This window comes from Trifolium pratense, linkage group LG5, assembly GCF_020283565.1.
Source record: "Trifolium pratense cultivar HEN17-A07 linkage group LG5, ARS_RC_1.1, whole genome shotgun sequence".
In the NCBI taxonomy this organism is placed as follows: Eukaryota; Viridiplantae; Streptophyta; class Magnoliopsida; order Fabales; family Fabaceae; genus Trifolium; species Trifolium pratense.
Window position 1 is genome coordinate 18,817,683 of NC_060063.1, and position 21,037 is coordinate 18,838,719.

At 33.3% G+C, this 21,037-nt stretch overlaps 1 protein-coding gene across 3 annotated transcripts; it reads right to left on the reverse strand.

The window, feature by feature from the left end:
- Positions 1–11,224: 11,224 nt before the first annotated feature.
- On the reverse strand, positions 11,225–20,039 carry LOC123883691. Of its 3 annotated transcripts, XR_006800394.1 has the most exons (10): positions 19,964–20,039; positions 19,380–19,798; positions 19,051–19,251; positions 15,527–15,607; positions 14,627–14,884; positions 14,395–14,461; positions 13,479–13,934; positions 13,263–13,410; positions 12,422–12,524; positions 11,225–11,749 (listed from the first exon to the last, which is right to left on the reverse strand). XR_006800394.1 is itself a non-coding variant. In XM_045932596.1 (4 exons), the coding sequence occupies exons 2-4, from the start codon at positions 19,458–19,460 to the stop codon at positions 18,421–18,423; spliced, it is 414 nt and encodes a 137-aa protein (XP_045788552.1). In that variant the 5' UTR covers positions 19,461–19,798; positions 19,964–20,039; the 3' UTR covers positions 18,395–18,420. The 3 variants fall into 3 exon arrangements, 1 of the variants encoding a protein (XP_045788552.1); XR_006800395.1 differs by lacking the exons at positions 15,527–15,607; positions 19,051–19,251; positions 19,380–19,798; positions 19,964–20,039 and adding an exon at positions 15,378–15,511; XM_045932596.1 differs by lacking the exons at positions 11,225–11,749; positions 12,422–12,524; positions 13,263–13,410; ... (2 more) ...; positions 14,627–14,884; positions 15,527–15,607 and adding an exon at positions 18,395–18,552.
- Between the last annotated feature and the right edge of the window lie 998 nt (positions 20,040–21,037).

The following is a 21,037-nucleotide window of genomic DNA, read 5'->3' on the forward strand; positions in this document are numbered from 1 at the left end:
GATGAGATGAACCGATCTAAATGTAGTATATGTCTTTATTTATCTTTTGTTTTACATCAAAAGGATCAATTAAAATAATAAAATATTAAATTACATTGGATAAAATCTTATCTTATCCAACTAGAAATAGTTACTATGACAAGGTCACAATAATTGATAATTCTTTCGTCGTAATTTTATCGACGAAGTTGGATTAACAGTTGTGCGTTATATAAAACTTTTTTTATTTACTAATCAACAACAATAACAATTATCGTATAACAAATTTAGTTCGTGTGTATCGATATATTTTTTTTTAAATAATTTTAGGTTTTACTTTACCTTAACACTTCGAATAAATTGTAACATTTTTCTATACCTGAACACTTTGAATTTTTTTTTACATAACGCCACATTTTTGCTCAGACAGTTTAGTTAAAAAAATTTCAAAATTAAACATATTATACATATCTAAACAATTTTTTACAAAAAATGTAGGTAACAAAATAAATTTTTTTAAAAAAATACATATCTACGAATTTTATTTCAAAGACTTCAGATAACAATATTGCCAGAGGATGTCAACATTGTCAAAGGATGGAAAAATTTCTGGTTTCGGAGAATGTCAAGATAGCTAGATGATGGAGAAATTTCTATTTTGATAACAATATTGCCCAGCAGATAGGTTACTTGCATTTGCATACATACCCGGCCAGTACCGGTTCGACTCCTGCTTGGTTTACTTTTTTTAAAAAAAATTTATGACATTTTCTTTAAACAAATCATTTTCATTGTGTTATTGTTTTTTTGTTTTTTTTTTTCTTTCAATAAATCGATTTCATGCTTTGTTGTGTAAAGTGGGTCTCAAACGGATTTGAAATATCACCAATTTTTCCTCATGTTTTCTCTCCATTTGCTTAATCTAATGGTTGTCCGTCTCAAACCTAATAAAAATTAATGCCTCAAGTCACTAAACCAACAACATTATTATTATTGTAAAAGTAACTTTTCACATTTATATTAACAAAGATGTCTTTAATGGACCTATTCAGACCTTTTTTTTCTTTAAGGGACCTATTCGAACCTTTTTTTCCTTTAAGGGACCAATGTGAAACCAAAAATGTCTTTAAGGGACTATTTTACTAATTAAGCCTATTTTTTATTAATCATACCATTTTTGGTGATACTTAACTTAATATACATAATTGTTACTTGTTTTCTTATTTTGAGTAATTCAAATGTTAATTTTTATCATTATCGATTTTAGTTATATTTATATATTATGCATTTATATATTTAATTTTAAATTTAATTTTTAAATAACGTATCCAGAACGTATCGTTTCGGGAATTTTGCAAATTTTCCCGTATCTCCATATCGGTGTCGTATTATATCCGCATCGTGTCACGTATCAGGAGTTCATACTACTTAGTCACATTCAATATAAAATGACATGAGGAGTACAATTTGATACTGTAGTTAAAAAATGTAAGACACATGATATGAATTAATGGTTGACATATTTTGTGATGTGTAGTTTTAGAATACTCGTATAAACAAGTCGGTAAAGCTTGTGCAGTACACTTATTACAAACAACAAGTAATAACCTAAACCAACCACCAACAGTAATAGGATTCCATGAACCCTTAAAGATCGAATTGCTACAGTACAGTCACAGTCGAAATTGGTGCCCTGTTTATGAGGTTGTAACCTATTAAATCTGAAATAAGTTTTATTAATCGTATTCATCATGTCAACAAATTCATCAACCTCGACTGCAACTGGTCGATCTGGCTCGCAATCCCGTCGAACTGAATGCTTCTGTGGTCTGCCTTCACCTATGATGACAGCTTGGACGGAAGCAAATCCTGGCCGCCGCTTTAATGGGTGCGGCATGTATAAGGTATTATTTCGTAAATTTAGTTTAAATATTATAGTTCTTTTTGAACAAAACGATATGGTATTTTAATTAATTTGATTAAATTTTAGCTGCGTGGAAGAAAAGAGTGCAGTTATTTTGTTTGGTTTGATGAAGAAATGAACCCAAGGGCCAAAGAGGTCATATTATCCTTGCTGGAGAAAATTAGAGATGAAAAGAAAAAGGTTACTGAATCACAGAAAAGCGCAGATCAGCTGAAAATGAAGATGAAATCGATGAAGGGAATGTGTATTGTTCCTGTGTGTGTGATGTGCATTGCGTTGTTTGTGTTAATTGAATGTTTTGTTATTTGTAAGTAATCGTAAAGTAAGTAGATAACTGTTTAGTTGATGTGTATTGGTCAGAAAAAATTGTAGTTGATGAGTAGGTGTTGTGTTTTTGTGCTGTGGAGACTATCAATTAAACATGTTGTGTTTGTAATGTTTTACTTAATGTGTGACTCCATCTTTCGATTCTTCGTACGAAACTATGAAGTAATAATTTTATTTTCAAAGTGGATGTCGATGTATTTTTAGATCCTTGTTGAATTGGTCGAAGAACTTTTGTAATCAATTGGGGACAATATTATTATTTATTTAAATACTGTAAAACACAATTGTTTTGTAACTGTACAACCAAATGTACCTGTGTTTGAAGCCAAAAGTAATTATGAGCATAACAATTATCGTTAATTAGTCGACACATTACCACATTCGGCCAAAAACATTTAAAACAAGTTCAAGCTGAAGCTAGTATTGGTTAAACGTGGGTGATTCAAAACACCAGTTTTTTTATCTTTTAATTTCCGCTCTTCGTTTTCCTTTTTTGGGTTTTGGGTATGCCACCCCTCCTTTTGTTTTTACTTATTTATATGTGGAAAGGGGTTAAAAGAAATAATAGGGGGGGGGGGTGCGATGATAACATTTAACAAGATTATGGCCCATTGAACAAACAAAAACCAGTCTCGGGCCAGGGTAATTTACAACAGAACGAGCCAAAACAAAACTGACCCAAATCGTTATATTTGTCTGAATTGGGTATTTTATGTTAGTATTGGGCCGAACAATCCAACTCAAAATTTTTAACCCGGTCTGTAATAGATAACCCACAAGCGTAAAATTAGGGCAACAACGTCACTTTCACCACCAGATTTGCGGCGCTGCTTGAGAGAGAGATACAGAGGAGGCAGGCAACATTCAATGGATTCAAGGTCGAAGTTGTAAGTTCATTATATAGTAGCGCCAAATTTAGTAGTGTCAGCATCTTTTTATACTATATTATTCCATGACTATTTGAAGTTTAATATGTTTCAAAAGGGTTTCAAAAGGGTATGCTTGTTTGTTTCACCAACCCAGAGAATAAACTATGTTTCTGTTTTATTCTTAACATAGCTATTTGGGACCACAAAGTGCGATAATTTCATGTTTTTTCGTGTCGTGTCGGCCATGTTGAGCAAGTGCAATGTAATAAGTGATTGTGTACTGTGTTGTTTAAGTTATGGTACACAGTACACACAACGATAACCATTAAAAAGACCAGGTCACAATATAGGCGCCCACAATATATAATTAGTTTATCTATTATAAATTATTTTATACTACATCTACATGTTAATATATTTTTATAAAACTTCATAGAAATTGTAGAAAAAATTGTTAATGTGCATTTTACAAATATTTTCCAAAATAATATTGTTAATGTATAAAGTAGCAGAGCCTTTTAGAATTATAAACTACTCATAACTAACCGACTAGAGAATGTAATTTATAGACGATTAATTGGGTTTAGTAAAGACATACACTTCTAATGAATATAAAGATACATAACATTATTTATATGGAATGTGTAGGGAAGCTTCTCGGTTGTTTACGACAACAATTCACCCGGACAAGGTATGTTCCATATAGCTAACATCTCAGATCTTACTTTGAATATAATGCAATGATTATATAAGCTGTATCTTGTAATGTTTACTTTCATTGGTATAGTGCATTTGTTACATGTCGGGTTAATGTGTTCCAATCAATTTATTTGAATTTTATATCTCATTATGTTTGTAGGAAAGGATAAGGATATGTCCATACTTTTTAGCGCATTGGTCAAGTGCCATCAATTTCAACAGACATGGCTTCATAACAAACGAAAAGCAATTGAAGACATTGATTCAATTTAAAAAACGTAACGGGAAAGGTAATTATTATATGACTTGTGGAAAAACGTTGGCAGTGATGAATGGTTATAAGGAACCAATTCAGGTCAACATGTATTATACAGGTGAAAAGAATGAGTTTTTAATGTATGAACTTAAGTATTGCAACCAACCTGATCCTACCCCAGTTATCATTTTATCTGATGAGGAAGAGGAAGACAGTGACTCGACCAGTGACTCGACCAAAGAGGCAGATGCAAAATTGCAAGAATTCATTAATTTTTATGGAGCCCAGTCCACGAGTACAACTGTCTCGAACCCTACTGAACAACACCACCACCAGGAATATCAGTATGAATGGACAAAAATTGTGTCGGAGTCTTTTGTTGCATGCACGACTGTGCTGGTAAGTCAATAATAATATGCATAAGCTGCATTTAGTATCACCGCATCAGTAGTTTGTCAATCCATTGCGTTAATGTCAAGTGTTATGTCTATTTTTGTAGCACTTTCCAACCTCTGTGGCGATAACAGCACCATTTATTGATGGTCAGAAGATAGATGTTATTGATGAACATACCAAGAGTAGAGCAACTTGCTTTGTGAAAAAGGCTGTCTCTCCCATTCCAAAATACCATGTCATTGGGACACAGTGGTATGCATTCCTGAGAAGATTGGGAATTCAAAAGGGGGACAAGCTAAAAATGCGAATGGACAATCCCCCGACTGTACTTAATATTACCAAGCATTGAGGCAAAGTTGATCTTTGAGAAATTTCAAGTGATGTTTTTTGGTTAATATCTGCTATGAACTAGGTCTGTGTTATTTGGGTTTAATTATGCTGTTTGGACATAGTCTGTACTATTGTGATGCACTTGTTTGATGTTGCATGTATAATATATATACTTGGTATGTAATGTTGAAGTATGCATGTGAATCTTTTACGATGTTACGAGGTCCCGACATCGAAATCGGGCCTTTTTTGGCCCTAGCCCAATGGACTAAATGAGTATTGGGCTGGACTGGGCTAGCACGTAAATACAGTATGGCCCATAGTGCGGTGATGCGCCATAACATATGATAACTCTATATTGGTCCGGTTAAAATAGCGATTGATTTTACACCGATTTAAGTAAAACGAAATACAAATAACTTGAGACTTTTATTGAATAGCTTTTAATAAAGTGTATTTTTCATTTTTTTCCTTTGTAATATTAGTTAAAAAATTGCACAAAGATGATATGCTTAGAGATTATAGATATGAACAAAATAAAACAATTTATATAAATAACATGTGTTAGAATAAGTTTACACGAAATGATTAACGCAATTATTCAACTTGTATTTTAATGGTATTATAACAAATTTTTGAATAATGCATTGTTAATTAAATAATGTTTTACATTAATATAGTTGCAAGCTAAATTCTCGAATAAAAGTCATTGGACTAGTGCAAATACAAGTGTTTTTAAAATAGTTAATATAATAACTTTAAAAAAAAAATAGTTAGGGTGTGTTTGGTAACACAAATAACCTAGCTTATAGCTTATTATATGAGCTTATAAGCTTGTTTCAAAAAATTAGAGGTGTTTGGTAACAAGCTTTTGGTACTAGCTTATAGCTTTTTTTCAGATGCTATTTCAAGTAGCATTTGAGCTTATAGCTTTTTACACTTTATTCCATTTTTACCCTATAATTTAATAACTACCCACTCTAAAAAATAAACTACCCACTATCAATTATGTAATTTTATATTTAATAACCACTTAAAAGCTAATTTTACCAAACACTTTAATTTCAATAAGCTATAAAAAAAAGGAAAAGGTAGCTTATAGCTTATAATTTTACCAAACACTTTAATTTTACCAAACAGACCCTTAATATAATAACTTTAAAACTTTAAACTTTAAAATTAAAATAACATATTAAGGAAAAGGTAAAAAAACGAAAGGGAAAGTTGGTAGTTTGCAATCGTCAGGTGCATTTGTGGCAGATCGAAGGGCAATTCAGAGGTTGCATCCGCCCATCTTCATTTAGGGTTTATCTGCATGCTTGTCTTTCTTAATTTCCTAATCTTTTTCGATTTCTTCGTAAATTTGGATCTTTCATTGGGATCAATCGCTGTCATTATAATAATCTTGTTGTGACGCACCCCACGGCTGAGTTCGATTGACTGTTGCATTGCTTCCATACTGCATTAAGTTGAACAACGAAGGTAAGTAATGTAACTCACTTTTATTTTGGTGTGGTGGGATCTGTCTCATATCGTGTTTGATACTTTGCAATTATGCGTTTTCTTTTAGGGTAAAGGCAGTAATAGCATTTGTTTATGATTCTGTTCTGTAGGCACACATATTGCTATGACTTTTACTGTTGTTTTAAACCACGGGGGATTGTTTGTTAGAGAGTGGGATATACTGTACAAGGATGGGAAAACAAAGGAGGTACAAATAACTGATACACATAAATGGAGTTACTTGGACGCTGTCAGCCATGTGGAAGATATTATTAAAAAAGAGGCATACATTGGAAGGTATAGGTTGTGGTGGAAGCGCGGAGAAAAAGGTAGTTATAAAATGTTAAGGGTCGACAAGGATGCCAATGAGGTTCGCAATTATGCTATCAAGAACCAAGGTATAGTTAATATGTATGTTGAGCATGGTGTGGAACTAGATGATCTTAGTAGCTTTGTTACTATACCGAAATATGTAAATGCTGAGGAATTGGATGCTTCTGATGATGGTGTAGATGTTGATGTGGTGGCTAACAATCAAAATGATAAGGGAAAGGGTGTGATGGTGGAATCTGAGGATTATAGTAGTGTTGATGACTATAACAGCGAACATGAGGACAAAGGTATACCATTTGATGACAGTGAAGATGAGAGAACACTGGGTGGTTTTGGAGAGTTTAGTTTACCGTCTGATGCAACTATTAATGGGTCAAACAGAGCTGATATCGAGGGAAAGTCATACGGATAATATGGAAGCAGCGAAAAAGACAAAAAAAGATTACTCGAGACCCACTTTTGATTGTGGATATGTCAGTGATGAATTAAATAGCAGTGACCCAGAGGAATGTGGTAAGGAAAAAGGTAACAGCAATCCAAAGTTTAGGAAGGAGGAGCTGAACAAGGATTTTCAGTTCAAGCGTGGAATGGAGTTTAACTCGCTTGCTGAGTTCAGGGAAGCAGTAAGAGATTGGTCAATATATAATAAGCGGGAAATTTTCGTTGCAAAATCCGATAGTACAAGAAGTAGGATTGTATGTAGAGAACGGTGTGGGTTCACAGCAATGTGCAGTAGAGTAGACGACAAACACACTTACGTTATTAAGACTTGGAAAGGAGAGCACACATGTAAAGAGGTAATAAACAATAGATCAACATACTCTGGGTGGGTAGCTAAAAAGGTGGCGGATAAATTAATGTCTAATGAAATTGTTGAAGTTTCAGACATAATGAGTGACATGTGGAGGAACCTAGATGTTGGAGTATCATATAAAAGGGCATTGAGAGCAAAAGCAAGAGCAAGTGAGATTGTTGAAGAAAATGGTGCAAAACAGTACACACTGTTATGGAGGTATGCAGCTGAACTTAAGAAGCATTCTAAAGGTAACACAGCAGAAATAAGTGTTCAGAGGATAGCCCCTACCATCAAACCTAGATTTGGAAGCTTTTATTTTAGCTTTGACGGATGCAAGAAAGGGTTTATGGCTAGCTGCAGACCTTTTATTGGTCTGGAAGGATGTAATTTGAAAACAAAGTTTGGCGGACACCTTCTGATTGCAGCTGGAAGAGATGCTAATGATCAATATTATCCATTAGCATTTGCGGTTGTTGAAAATGAAACACAAGAATCCTGGAGATGGTTTGTAACCTTACTACTAGAAGATATTGGAGCTGACAGGAGATTGGTATTTATTTCTGATCAACAGCAAGTAAGATTAGATGTGGGTTGTCTATTATTGGATATGATTTTTGTTATGCATCTCATTTATTATGTTTGTTTATCATTGCAGGGTTTAATACCTGCTTTTGAAGACATGTCCGACAGAGTGGAGCATAGGCTGTGTTTGAGGTCCTTGTACGATAATTTCAAAAAGAGGTTTAAAGGAGGTGAAGTAATCAGGGATTTGATAATGGGAGCAGCCAAGGCAACCTACCAACAAGAATGGGAGAAGAAAATGAATGAACTCAAGTCTTTGGACAAAAAAGCATGGGAATGGCTAAGTGCACATGATCCAAAATTATGGTGTAAGCATGCTTTCAGTTTCTATGCTAAATGTGATGTTGTTATGAATAGAATATGTGAAGCTTTTGATGCAACAATGTTGGTAGCTACGGACAAACCAATAGTAACAATGTGTGAATGGATAAGAAAATACATCATGAATAGGATTGCAAGCATTAAATATGAACTCCGGCTTGGTAGTTGGAACAATAGGATCATGCCAATGCCAATGAAGAGGCTGAACAGAGAAATCGCATTAAGTGCGGGATGGTTGCCAATATGGTCTGATGATGATAAATGTGAGGTTGAAAAAATTGGGGGAGGTAATTCATTTGTTGTGGACCTTGCCAACAGGACCTGTTCCTGCAATTTTTGGGAGCTGGTTGGAATTCCATGCAGACATGTTGTGGCTGCAATGACGAGAAGATCGCAGACACCTCAAGATTATGTAGATTATTATTATTCCAGAGATGCTTATGAGAAATGCTATAGTTTTAGTGTGACTCCAATCAATGGTGAAGAAATGTGGCCACGTGTAAAACATGAGGAAATGTTACCACCAAGTTGCAACATAGGTCCAGAGAGACCAAAGAAGCGAAAAAAGGTTAGCCGAAGAGTGCCCGACGAAGTCAGAGTCTATGTTGATAGGCCTTCAACATATAAATGCAAAGCTTGTGGAATACGAGGTCACAATGCCAAAGGTTGCAGAAATACTACAAAAGACCCGCTAGCTCCACCAGGGAAGGTAATAAAAATGTTTGTGTTGTTATTGTTTTTAAACTTTTTTTTTTTGTTAACTTAAACCTTTTTTATTATAGAGGAAAGCATCTGAAGAGGGAGGTGCACATGCTTCATTACAAAACACTTCTACTGCAGCAGATCAAAGCACTTCATCTGCACAAGTTGAAACAACTGCAGCTGCACCAATCCAAACCACTACCTCTACACCAGTGAATGTCGGAGTACATCGTGTGAACAAAAAAGCAAGGATTACACAACCAATAACAATCCCACATTCTGCTACATCAGAATCTACTCAAAATCACAATCCGACAACCGCTTCTGCAACGGCTTCAAAATCTCGCAGAAAACAGATAAATATTGATTGCAGGCAGCTGAGGAGGAGCGGCAGGATTTGCCGAGGCAATCCAGTTCAAGTTGATCGGGTTGAACCGGAACCAGATGTTGAAATTCAACAAGTAAATGCCGACACGTCGAATTTGAAAGGTCCTTCTGCAACGGCTTCGAAATGTCGCATAAAACAGAAAAATGTTGATTGCAGCCAGCTGAGGAGGAGCGAAAGGCTTTGCCGAGACAATCCGTTTCCGGTGGATCGGCTTGAACCCGAACCACATGTTGAGATTCAAATTGATCACGCTGACACGTCGAATTTGAAAGGTCCTTCTGCAACGGCTTCGAAATGTCGCATAAAAAAGAAAAATGTTGATTGCAGCCAGCTGAGGAGGAGCGGCAGGCTTTGTCGAGACAATCCAGTTGCGGTGGATCATGTTGAACCTCAACCACATGTTGAAATTCAGATTGATGACGTCGAAACATCAAACTTGAAATCTCCATCTAAGGTAAAAGCCACGGCATCTTCAAAAGGTTCGAAATCTAAAAAACCGGTCAAAAAACTTGATTTCACAAAGCTGAGAAGGAGCGGCAGGACATTCTATTCCGGTCCGAAGCTAAAACTTGGTGCACCGGGGACATTGAAAGACAATCCAATTACCATCGATGACATTGAAGAAGGAGATGGTGAAATTAATACGGATGATGTCGACGAACGAGGTGCCGATTTAACTCGAGAGATTCATGATTCGACTCAACAACAGTTTTATGATCCAAGAGTTGGAATATGTTTAGCAGCAATGAGAAAATGGCCATGAGAAAGTTACCCTGATAATGTAATATTGATGTTTTAGTTAATATTGATGTTTTAGTTGAGTAGTTGTACCATTGTTGCGTTATTTTGATTGTATTGAACTAGTTAGTGCATCTGTTGGTTAAACAATTTATCATTTGGATGCTTACCACTGATATGTTTGTTTTGAATGCTACATTTGTAGTACTTTCGTGTCCTTATTTTGTCAAATACTATGATCAAGTGTTATGTCAATTTGTCCAACTTTTATGTCAACAATCTGTGAAGGTGATGCTTAATGTATGTTATACTTGACAAGCATGGATCAAAGCTTGTGTTTATAAGACAACCATAGCAGAGCAGCTTCTAAAAATATTGTAACACCATTGTATTCTGTGTTTATCAAAAATCCATCTAATTTATTAAAAGATTCTAAACAATTGGTGTATTCATGCTGCACTTGGCTAAGCTATCAAGTAACCTGAGAGGAAAATGAGACAATTTTGCAGAAAATCTCAAAAAATTACCTGCATATTCGCTTTTTTCTTAAAAAATTGTGTTTCAATCGTCTCAAAAAAACCATTTCTATTTCATATTCAAATTCAATTGATACATTGAACTTGATACATTGAATAACTCCAACTCAAAAATAACATCATTGTCACTACTATCACTTTGTTCTTGTCGTTAACAAGATCTGCAACATTCTTGCAGTTCCCAAATCCAATCACATCAACATTCTTGCAGTTCCCAAATGCAATCTCAGCAACATTCTTGCAGCCAATTTCTGCAACTTTCAACCAAGCCATGGGTGGATGAAAACACAAACAGAAATTATGTCAATTTTATTCCTTCAATGATTCTTCGATTTGATCATGGCCATGGGTGGATGAAAACACAAACAGAAAAACGATGAAGAAGACGACCCATGTGAAATACCAACATTCTCCCTCGGGTAAATGAATTACGACAATTATTATTTAATATGTGTCACGGGAATATTCGCCCAAGATCCGGTTTTTTTGTCATGCGTACCGTGCGCAGCTGATGATGCATGCGCACCGTAGACGGCGCCGGATTTTATGCCAAAATATTTTTAAGATAAAAATTAATCAAACATAAATTACTTAAATTCAAACTTCGATTATACAAAATCAAGTTTATTCAAAATAATGTTTGTCAAAAACTCACCCAAACGCCAACTTGGAGTGCCAAAATTTATTTTGCTTCCTCTCAAACGCAACTTTAATTATTTTGCATCATCTCAAACTTAAATTTAATAAAACTATAGATGTTTGGTTGCTTTGAATCAAAATGTATTCATCAAACCTTCGGTTTACTAGAAGTGTGAAAAGTAGCTTCTGCATTAGGTTAAAAAATGTACACCATGTTTTACAACAAAGTTGCTTTAAGAGTAAAAACATTTTAACACAATCACGTCGTATCAAACTCAAAAATCAATGAATAGAGTAAAACTCGTTGAAAATAGTGAATCAAATACTCGCCGAAACACAAATCTCTCTTTCAGTTACTGGATCAAAGATGCCCCGGATGCTAGGTATGACAAAACAACTACATGACAGTCCAGAAATTAACAGGTTCAAATCTGAAAACAAAAAAAATCACTGGTGGTAAAAATTGAGGAAATTTTTAACTCTTAACCAAATTTCCTACAAAAGGGTATTTAACGAAGATGAAGTATATAAACACTAACTAGTTTATGTTTTGCATAAAAATATCTATCAAGTAATCAATATTTTTATATAATGTAAAATCACATTTTAATCTTAAAACACACATACCCTATAACTATAAGAGAGGTAGTACTTTAGAATGTTTGCAAAAACAAATTCAAAAGGCTTAATTAGTCTTTTGGTCCCTTAAAGACATTTTAGGTTTCACAATGGTCCCTTAAAGAAAAAAAGGCCCAGATTGGTCCATTAAAGACACATTTGTTTCACAATTGGTCATTTCTGTCAATTTTTTACAAAAAACGTTAGTTTTAATTGACTGAATTGTGGATATCATTAAGTGTAAGTGGTCTACCAAAAACCTTATTAATTTTTAAAATTTTAACCATTGAAATTTTTTGTTATATTTGGAGTTAAAATTTAACGGAAACGACCAATATGACAAACATATATGTCTTTAAAGGACCAATTCAGACTTTTTTTTTCTTTAAAGGACCAATCTGAGCCTTTTTTTCTTTAAGGGACCATTGTGAAACCTAAAATGTCTTTAAGGGACCAATAGATTAATTAAACCAATTCAAAAATACCTTTGGGTAGCCTCCAGGATCATGTGTATCTATACCAAGTAAATGCCCCAGACTATCCGGCATGAAAACAGAACCCAAGCATACAACCATTGTGTCATCAACACTACACCAAAAATCAACAAACATACAAGTTACCAAAAATCAACCAACATGCAATTTACCAAAAAGATCATACAATTTCTATCAAGATGCAAGTCTGGTTCGGGAAACGATAAAACAAAATATATAACTTAAGTTACCCAACAATAATGTGTCCCTCCAGTTACATACACCTTTCTTTTCTTTCCCTAAGTGTGTGTATCAAAAATAAATGGTAATTAAGATACAGTAGTAAAGTTTAAGATTGGATAACTTTTCAGAGACAAATTGCACAACTAAAACACATTTATTCCCCCATTGATTTGGTCATATTTTTAACCCAACACCAACCTATACCTTTAATATGAGGCATTTAGTCATACCATTACAAGCTAATTGTAAGTTAAAACTTCCAAACGCATAACTTTAACGACAAAACTTATATGCAGTATTTTTTGTTCCTCTCACAAAAAGGTGGTTTTTTTATATTTTTTTAATTTAAAAAAAATAAAAGGAAACTGTTTTTAAATAAAAATAACTGTCTCCTTGTATCTAGCATAGTAAGAACTTTGTATATGGCACCGTACATAAGTTTGGTCCTAACTTGCATTCATAGAAAATAATAACCAATGGTCTGCAACTCCAGGAAACGCCGAAGCAATATAGATAAGAATTGCGTGACTACAACTAAGAAAACAACAAATACGTGAATAAGAAAGTCAATAACTAAAGCACCAACTTAATTAAACTCATAATATAATACCGTTGATTGTAGTCTATCCCGGTACGCCTTGTGCTAGGAGGACTGATTTGGTTAATATATCTCATTTTGGCTTGTTCAAAAAAAAAAAAATATAACACCGTTGATGTTGCAACTGTAATTTGTTGAATAACTCGAGGGTGTCATCAACCTGCACGAGACTAACAATTCCAAATGAAGAATAAATCAAACAGTCACTAAATCAAATAGAAAAATGACCTGTTGAAGAATATCATCAACCTCATTAACCTGCTATTTGAAATCACCCCAATATTATGATATAACTACACATCAAAACTGGTGCTGTCTCAAAACAAAAGATAAATTAAATATGACATTTAAAATCAATATTGACCGATTAAAACGATCAAGCAAGACATCCAAAACAAAATAGAACCACACCATCAAGAGGTTAACTAACACAGCCTAATAAGATATGGACAATAGCTTCTCATGCCAAAAGCAAGAAGGCACCCGCAAGGACATATGATACTTCCAACAAATCTACATAATAGACAGCAAGGCACCAAACTTGATCACAAAATTTTATCTAACCTTGGAAATGAAATTGATACATATTTATGCGGTGAATTACAAGCTTTATACCAGATTCCTAAAATTTAAATACATACATTAAGAGTTGACAATAAGTAGCTACAACAAGACCTGCCTATCCTGAAAATAAAAGGAAACAATTAATTAATCGTCAAAGATATAAAACCATTTCTAAAATCCATGAAATCTGATTCTATAGTTGGAATGGCATTTGAGTGAATGTGTGTTGGCTATTGAAACAAAACACAACAGTACAAACTCAAAAACAAAATTTGAATTTCAGCTACAAAGAAGCTTTGTACAAGGAACATGGGAAACCTACTTTCAATTCTCTTGTAACTCTTACACAACAACAATGATTCTTACAACTATTAAATTATGAACCTCGGAATATTGACTGTCAATTTACATTTCTAGCACAGGACCATGATGTTTTATTTCAAAACTAAAATATTCAAATCAAAGGGAATAATGGATTCCAAGGTGGATATCAAACACAAGGGCCATTACCACATAACAACAACAACAACAACAACAAATTAGAACATTTACAACAAAGTTGAATATCCTACACAATTACCTCTAATGTGCACTGAAAAACGGCTTCAAATATGCGGGGTACATCTTCTATCATTGTAGCTTTATATCTGGAAGTTAGACGAGGGAGCCAGAGAAAAACAAGTGCAACATGTGCATATCAATAATATAACCCTTAGGAAGTAGCAGAACGTAAGCATGTAGAATGTGGATGTCATAGCACAAACCAACGAAATAAATTAAAAGGAAAAAAGAAAATGGAGAAAGAAGCATACTTGTTTACTATTGTGGCAAAAAGGGACAAAACCTCTGATTCCCTTGCATCAGGAACATTCCTATCATAATCTCCAAGAACAGGATCCATCATTGGCGGCACAAATTACTTTCCAGTCTGTAGTTGATCTTCAACCTTATCCAAGAATGTCTCAATCAGTTTAAGTGTCTCCCTCTTGACCGAACTGCTTGTCCAAGAAGATCATTGAGATCTGGGGAAGGAAAAGTGTCCCTAAAGAAGATGCAACACTTGTATTTGTCTGCAATTAGAAGGAATTCGTTAACAACATAAAGTGGCAGAACATAAAAACAAAAGACCTGACATTCATTATAATCATAGTTACACATCGAAACATAGAAAACCAACAAAAACGTAAGAGACGTGAATGAATAAAGGCAACTTTCCTTTAGATGTTTGCAACCATTAACAATGGGTACCAAGGTTGCGCGATAATTGTAACCAACTTTATAATACAACATAAACAGTGTTCTAACAAAGAATGACACGAGTAAAAAAAAAAAAAAAAAAACGACACAATGAAAAAAATCCCATGACAAGTCAACAAGGGAAAACTTTGACCATTTGCTTAACCAACATCAGCAACTTATTTATCAAAAATTGAACAAGAATCCCACTGAATCTTGTCAGGCCATAAAATATTGAACAAAAATTCACATGGCAGCTAGCATGCTTTGCAAATAATGGAACATCCAGTAGAATAACACAATTACATTAAAAATGACAAACTATACCTGTAATATATTAAGCACCATCCGTATTACATCTCGTAAACCACAGTCATTAATTATCATACTTGGTTTCCAGAAAATTTTTGCAAAAACTCGGGCATAACATGAAGGATATTTGGCAAATGACATGGCTTCTACCGCAATCAAAATACCTGATTCGGGAGCTGCATCAAACAATGAATATATTCATCCCTCTTTTGTGCACCAGATTCTGCTTGAATCATATGAGCAACCTACAATTTTTAAAATATATAACTCACAGTGCAAACACAATAATAATTATAGACATATATATATATATATATATATATATATATATATATATATATATATATATATATATATATATATATATATATATATATATATATATATATATATAGGGGATACTTCAAGTGAGAGGAGTGTCTTATTGTGAGAGATGAGAGGGGTTAATATTAGCCTTTAGATTAAATTTAACGGATCAGATTAAAAAGGTTCACCTTAAAGTAAATAATATTGCCTTTTGCTTCATCTCTACCCCCTTCATCGTTTCAGTTATCTCAAATATAGACGCAAAGACGACGACGAGAATACGGTTGACGGCATCAGAGCAACAAGAAGCCGTTACGGCGGCGGCGATGGACTTTTTAAAGGGGACCGTCCATCTTCTCTCTCTTTAGAATAACCTTATAATTGCGTAAAGCTTCTTTTTTGTATTCAATAATTGGTTTTGCCCATTAGTGTGGGAATCTACTTAGATTGCCATGGATGCACTATTGAGGTTTGACCATTAAAAATGAAATCAAACCATTCATTAACTCAAAGTTGGAACAACGATTTTGAATAACACAACTAAATCAACCACATGCCTCTTATATATCTAATTGTAAAATTTGTGGAACAATTGAAAGGTTACTACGTTCGATGAATTGGGTGCAAGTAATCCAAAAGAGAGGTCGGAGAGAGAAGACAAGACAGAGATAGCCTGCAGTAGCGCATAAAAGTGGAATTTAATCTGAACCTTTGATTTACATCATATGGTTTATATTTGCTCCTCTCATCTCTCACAATAAGACACTCCACTCACTTGAAGTATCCCCTATATATATGGTTTTTTCTAATTAACCCTCACATAAATTGAGGGTAGGTGCCCTATGATGATGTGGCACCAATAAAATTCATCCACATTTATTTAAGTCAAACATAATTAATTTTTTACCATAAATTATTTTGACTACTTTTATTTTCAATTAATTATATTTTATGTATTATATTCTATGAATTTATATTTTGGACCTAATTACTTTTGATTTGTTTGCTTCTTCTTCAAATTGTATTACGTCTCAAACAACTTTCTTCTTCGTGTAAAAAAAAAAACTTTCTTCTTATCGTCAAAAAACTTTCTTCTTCTTCTTAATGCTTTCAATCTCTGCCGCAGCCTCCACCACCGTCATGTTAGCATTCTACGGCTCCTCCGCTTTTGTGTTATCCGATGTCAATCTTTACTGCAGCCTTCGCCACCGATCTACCGGATTTCTTCAAGATTCTAAAACTTGTGATTTTCAATTTCTTAGATGTTATGTTTTTTAGCGTATTTTTTCCTGTTTTTTTTTTCCTTATTTTTTCCTGTTATGTCATAGAATGTGATTCCTATTCATCGTTATTTTGTTTTTGTTTTCTTTGGTTGTCCATATCGGGAAAAAATTGAAAACAAAATAGTTTAGAGAACACAAAACGAAATTAGGAGAAAATTAGGAAGACGAACTAATTCTTGAACTTGTTTAGAAGTAAAAATATAAATAGTTCATCTGAACTAAAAGAAAGGTCGGACCATTGTCGGAAAACATACACACGGGAGCTCGCCCGATCACAAGCGCGATCTACCTGAAATTTATCCGATCAAAATGAAAAAGTTCGACTATTATAAGAAGACGAACTAACTCTTGAACTTGTTTAGGGTTTAGGGTTTAACTATTGATCACAAGTAAAAATATAAATAGTTCATCTGAACTAAAAGAAAGGTCGGACCATTATCGCAAACCTAAACCTAATTACTTAACCTAATTTTTCCCCCTCTTTTTTCTAAGATCGACATCATGTCAACTAACGTTAATCTATGCAATGATTTAAAGATATTGAAAAAATAAATACTATATACTCCCTCTGTTTCAAATTACTTGTCATTTTAGAAAAAAATAAAATTAAGAAAGTGTATTTTTGCACTTAATTTCCTATTATACCTTATTTTAATTCACCAATAAGCTTAATTTGTTTTTTTCCATGCATTTTATCTTTCCAATAAATTTAATATGTTATGTACCAATTTTTTAAAAAAACAAACATTTTTTTTTTGAAAACTTAAAAAAACAAACTTTAATTTTCCAAATATATAAATCTTTTACGGTTTCGACTACTCCTAAATATTTGGAATTTACATGAGTGACTTAGATAGTTAACAATTTTTTTTTCTAAAACGATAAGTAATTTGAAACGGAGGGAGTATTTACACCGGAATAGCATAAATTATTTGATTTGATTTTTTTTGAAGCATTATTTGATTTCATTTAATAAATGTACAAGTGGAATTGTATATTTAAATTAGAGATATTAGTTTTTTTATCTTTGTTGTTTTTGTTCTCTTATTATTTTTATTTAAACTACCATTGATATATATTTATTTTTTCGAGCCTACAACATTAATTTTTTTTTTTTTACTAATTACATTGATATTTTAGAATCAATATATAATGTTTAGAAACAAGCATTCAATGATCAAATTAATTCTAATTATATTTACACATAGTCTAAAATATAATTAAAGAAAACTAGTAACATAAAATATAATTAATTGAAAATAAAAGTAGTCAAAATAACTTATGGTAAAAAATTAATTATGTTTGACTTAAATACACATGGATGAATTTCATTGGTGCCACATCAGCATAGGGTAACTACCCTCAATTTATGTGAGGGTAGAGAAGTAGTCACCTATATATATATATATATATATATATATATATATATATATATATATATATATATATATATATATATATATATATAATCAAATTAATGAGTTTAAGACATCTAAAAGGCATATAGATTCATAGGAGTGTATCTGATGGGGTTCCAGAACTGCAATAGTGATCGGAAGGCTTGGTAGAAGTTCAGATACAAATGACTCATTTTCACCAACCTAAAATAGCAATTAAGTTGACAGTTATGGATTATATCACATCAAATCAAATACATAATATATATGGAAGAATGGGAAAGAGAGGAAATTACAGCCTCGTGCAAGGGCACACATGAACAAACAGATGCATACGTTAGACCACTTATTAGTAAATATTATTGCGCATTTATTATATAATTAATGGTAGTTATTATATTATTAGGAGCTACGTTGCCTAGGTGCAGGAACGGTACCGGTACCCGATAATAGGAAAAACTGTCAAATTCCTGTCATTTGTGTGTAACTTCTGTAATTGTTACTTCAGAAAATAAATCTGTCAGTTTTGGCCAGAGGAAGAACTGCTACTGCAGTATATGTAATCACGGCTCTTTGTGAACAGTGCTTCAAGAGTTTATCATCTATAAAATTTTCTAGTAAATTCAGTATATTTAATTAATATAGATACCAGTTCTAACAGTATAATTCCAATTTGGAGGAAACTATGAGTATGTCACGTACCTGAAGAAAATAAGCAAATGAAAATTTTGCAGTCAAAATGACAAGCCAAAACAGCATATACCTGAGAAAAGCAACAAGGTGTATCTTAGTACTTCTACATGTATTATAAGTAAAGAAAAAAATACGAAAGATAATATCCAATGCATAATTTATGAAATCCAAACTCCTTTCGTACATTCCCCGTCCAACATAATGTTGTTCCTTCATTAGTCAATATAAAAACTGATATCAGCATTCAGCATAACCACGAAAGATATTGAACATACAAACTAAGATGAATTAATCAATAATACAATTACAAAAACAAGTGCAAATGAAGACACAAAAACCTGGCGCGGCCACTTCACAAAGTGAATGAGAGGCCAATGATCACATTGGTTTGTTAGAAGATGACATGCAGGAATCCGCATGAGGAAACTAATGAAAAACTGGACACAGGCATAATCTCGACAACAATAACATAAAATATGAAAATAACTTAATTTGAATCGTTTTTACTCTCTTCCTGGAGTGCTTTTCTGCAATCATAACAAAGAGTTGTAAATGTAAACATCATCAACACGACAATAAAAAACAACAAAAACCTGATGATATCAGATAAAAATCATTGTTTAGGAAAAAAAAACATAAAGAAAAGTTACAAAAACTGAAGCAAGGCTAAACCAAAGAAATCTTAGAAAAATTTGTGATAGAGCTGAGCGCCTGGTAGTTGTATATGCACCGTACATCATAAAAATGTCCAGGACACCTGAAAAAAGAAACAAAAAGGTGAAAAGTGAAAACTTATAGACGACGACAAGAAATATAACACTAGCAACAACAAAAATTGGATTCTTCGAAGACATTCAACGAACAAAACAGAGTACGAAACTAAGATGAAAGATCATAACATTCACAACAGAAATATACATACTCTCAAAACAGAAGAAATGTAACCATGCTATTGTCACTCTATTTTCTTCATAAAATCAAATATTATCAACAAATACCTGCATGAAATAATAAATATATCAAATAATACAGTAAACAGAGACATACAAGGTTTAGGAAGGTTTCAAAGCACTTAATACATCACATACAAACAAGTAGATTAAAAAAAGCCACTAAGGGTAGAAGTGATGTGCAAATCTCTAAAACAAGTGACATGGTATGCCTATAAGTAAAGGAAAAGGGTGTGTTGCATGTCTTTAAGAAATATAAATCTAAAAATGTAGTTGTTTTTGGAAAAATTCTTGTTTTTCTTGAATTGGTACATATCAGATTGCAGATGAGAGACCAAAAGGAAACTGAATAATCTAAATGCATGCGTTAGAGAGAAATATAGATGAGAGTGAATGGAAATTGGTAAACGCGGAATGAGTCGGATATAAGCACGATGGGTTGGTAAGTTTGAAGGACATACTTTGCAAGTAATTCCTTTTATCAATTGGGTGCTCATGGAAAGAATAGATTGCGCAAGGGATTGGGTAGAAACTTCAGCAACAACTGTCTTCAAGCACAAAAACAATCATAAAGTACCTTTTCAAGTATACCAGGCATAGCTAATCTTAGAATTGAGTTTTTGGGCCTAACACATTCTTACAAAACCAGCTTGTAAGGTGAGGATTGCCTCTAGTTTATAAACACTTATTCAGGCCATCTCCCAACCGATGTGAGACTTCTTAACACACCCCCCTCACGCCCAGCATTATTGGGCTTGGTGCGTGGATATAAACGGTGGGTGGCCCGATAAACAAGTGGCCCAATAGTAAAAGCTTTGATGCTAAATACCAGTGTCCATGTTGATGCTAATTAGTGTTTAGTATTTACTATAATGGACACTAAAATTGAAGCTAAAATGTGTATCAAATGCGGACGCTAATTAGCATCTACTAGTTACTGACGCTAAAATGATACTTTTGAAATCGGTTAAATAACTAACCAATTTAAAACGTCTATTTTTTTATAAAAAAAAAATGTTTTTCCTCCCTACATATACAACAGTTGA

Coding starts and splice junctions, on each gene's coding strand:
- LOC123883691 (XM_045932596.1), bottom strand. CDS start 19,460: ATGCGGATTCCTGCATGTCATCTTCTAACAAACCAATGTGATCATTGG. Junction 19,252..19,379: donor TTGTGAAGTGGCCGCGCCAG/GTTTTTGTGTCT, acceptor TGACTAATGAAG/GAACAACATTATGTTGGACG. Junction 18,553..19,050: donor CATTTGCTTATTTTCTTCAG/GTACGTGACATA, acceptor TTGCTATTTTAG/GTTGGTGAAAATGAGTCATT.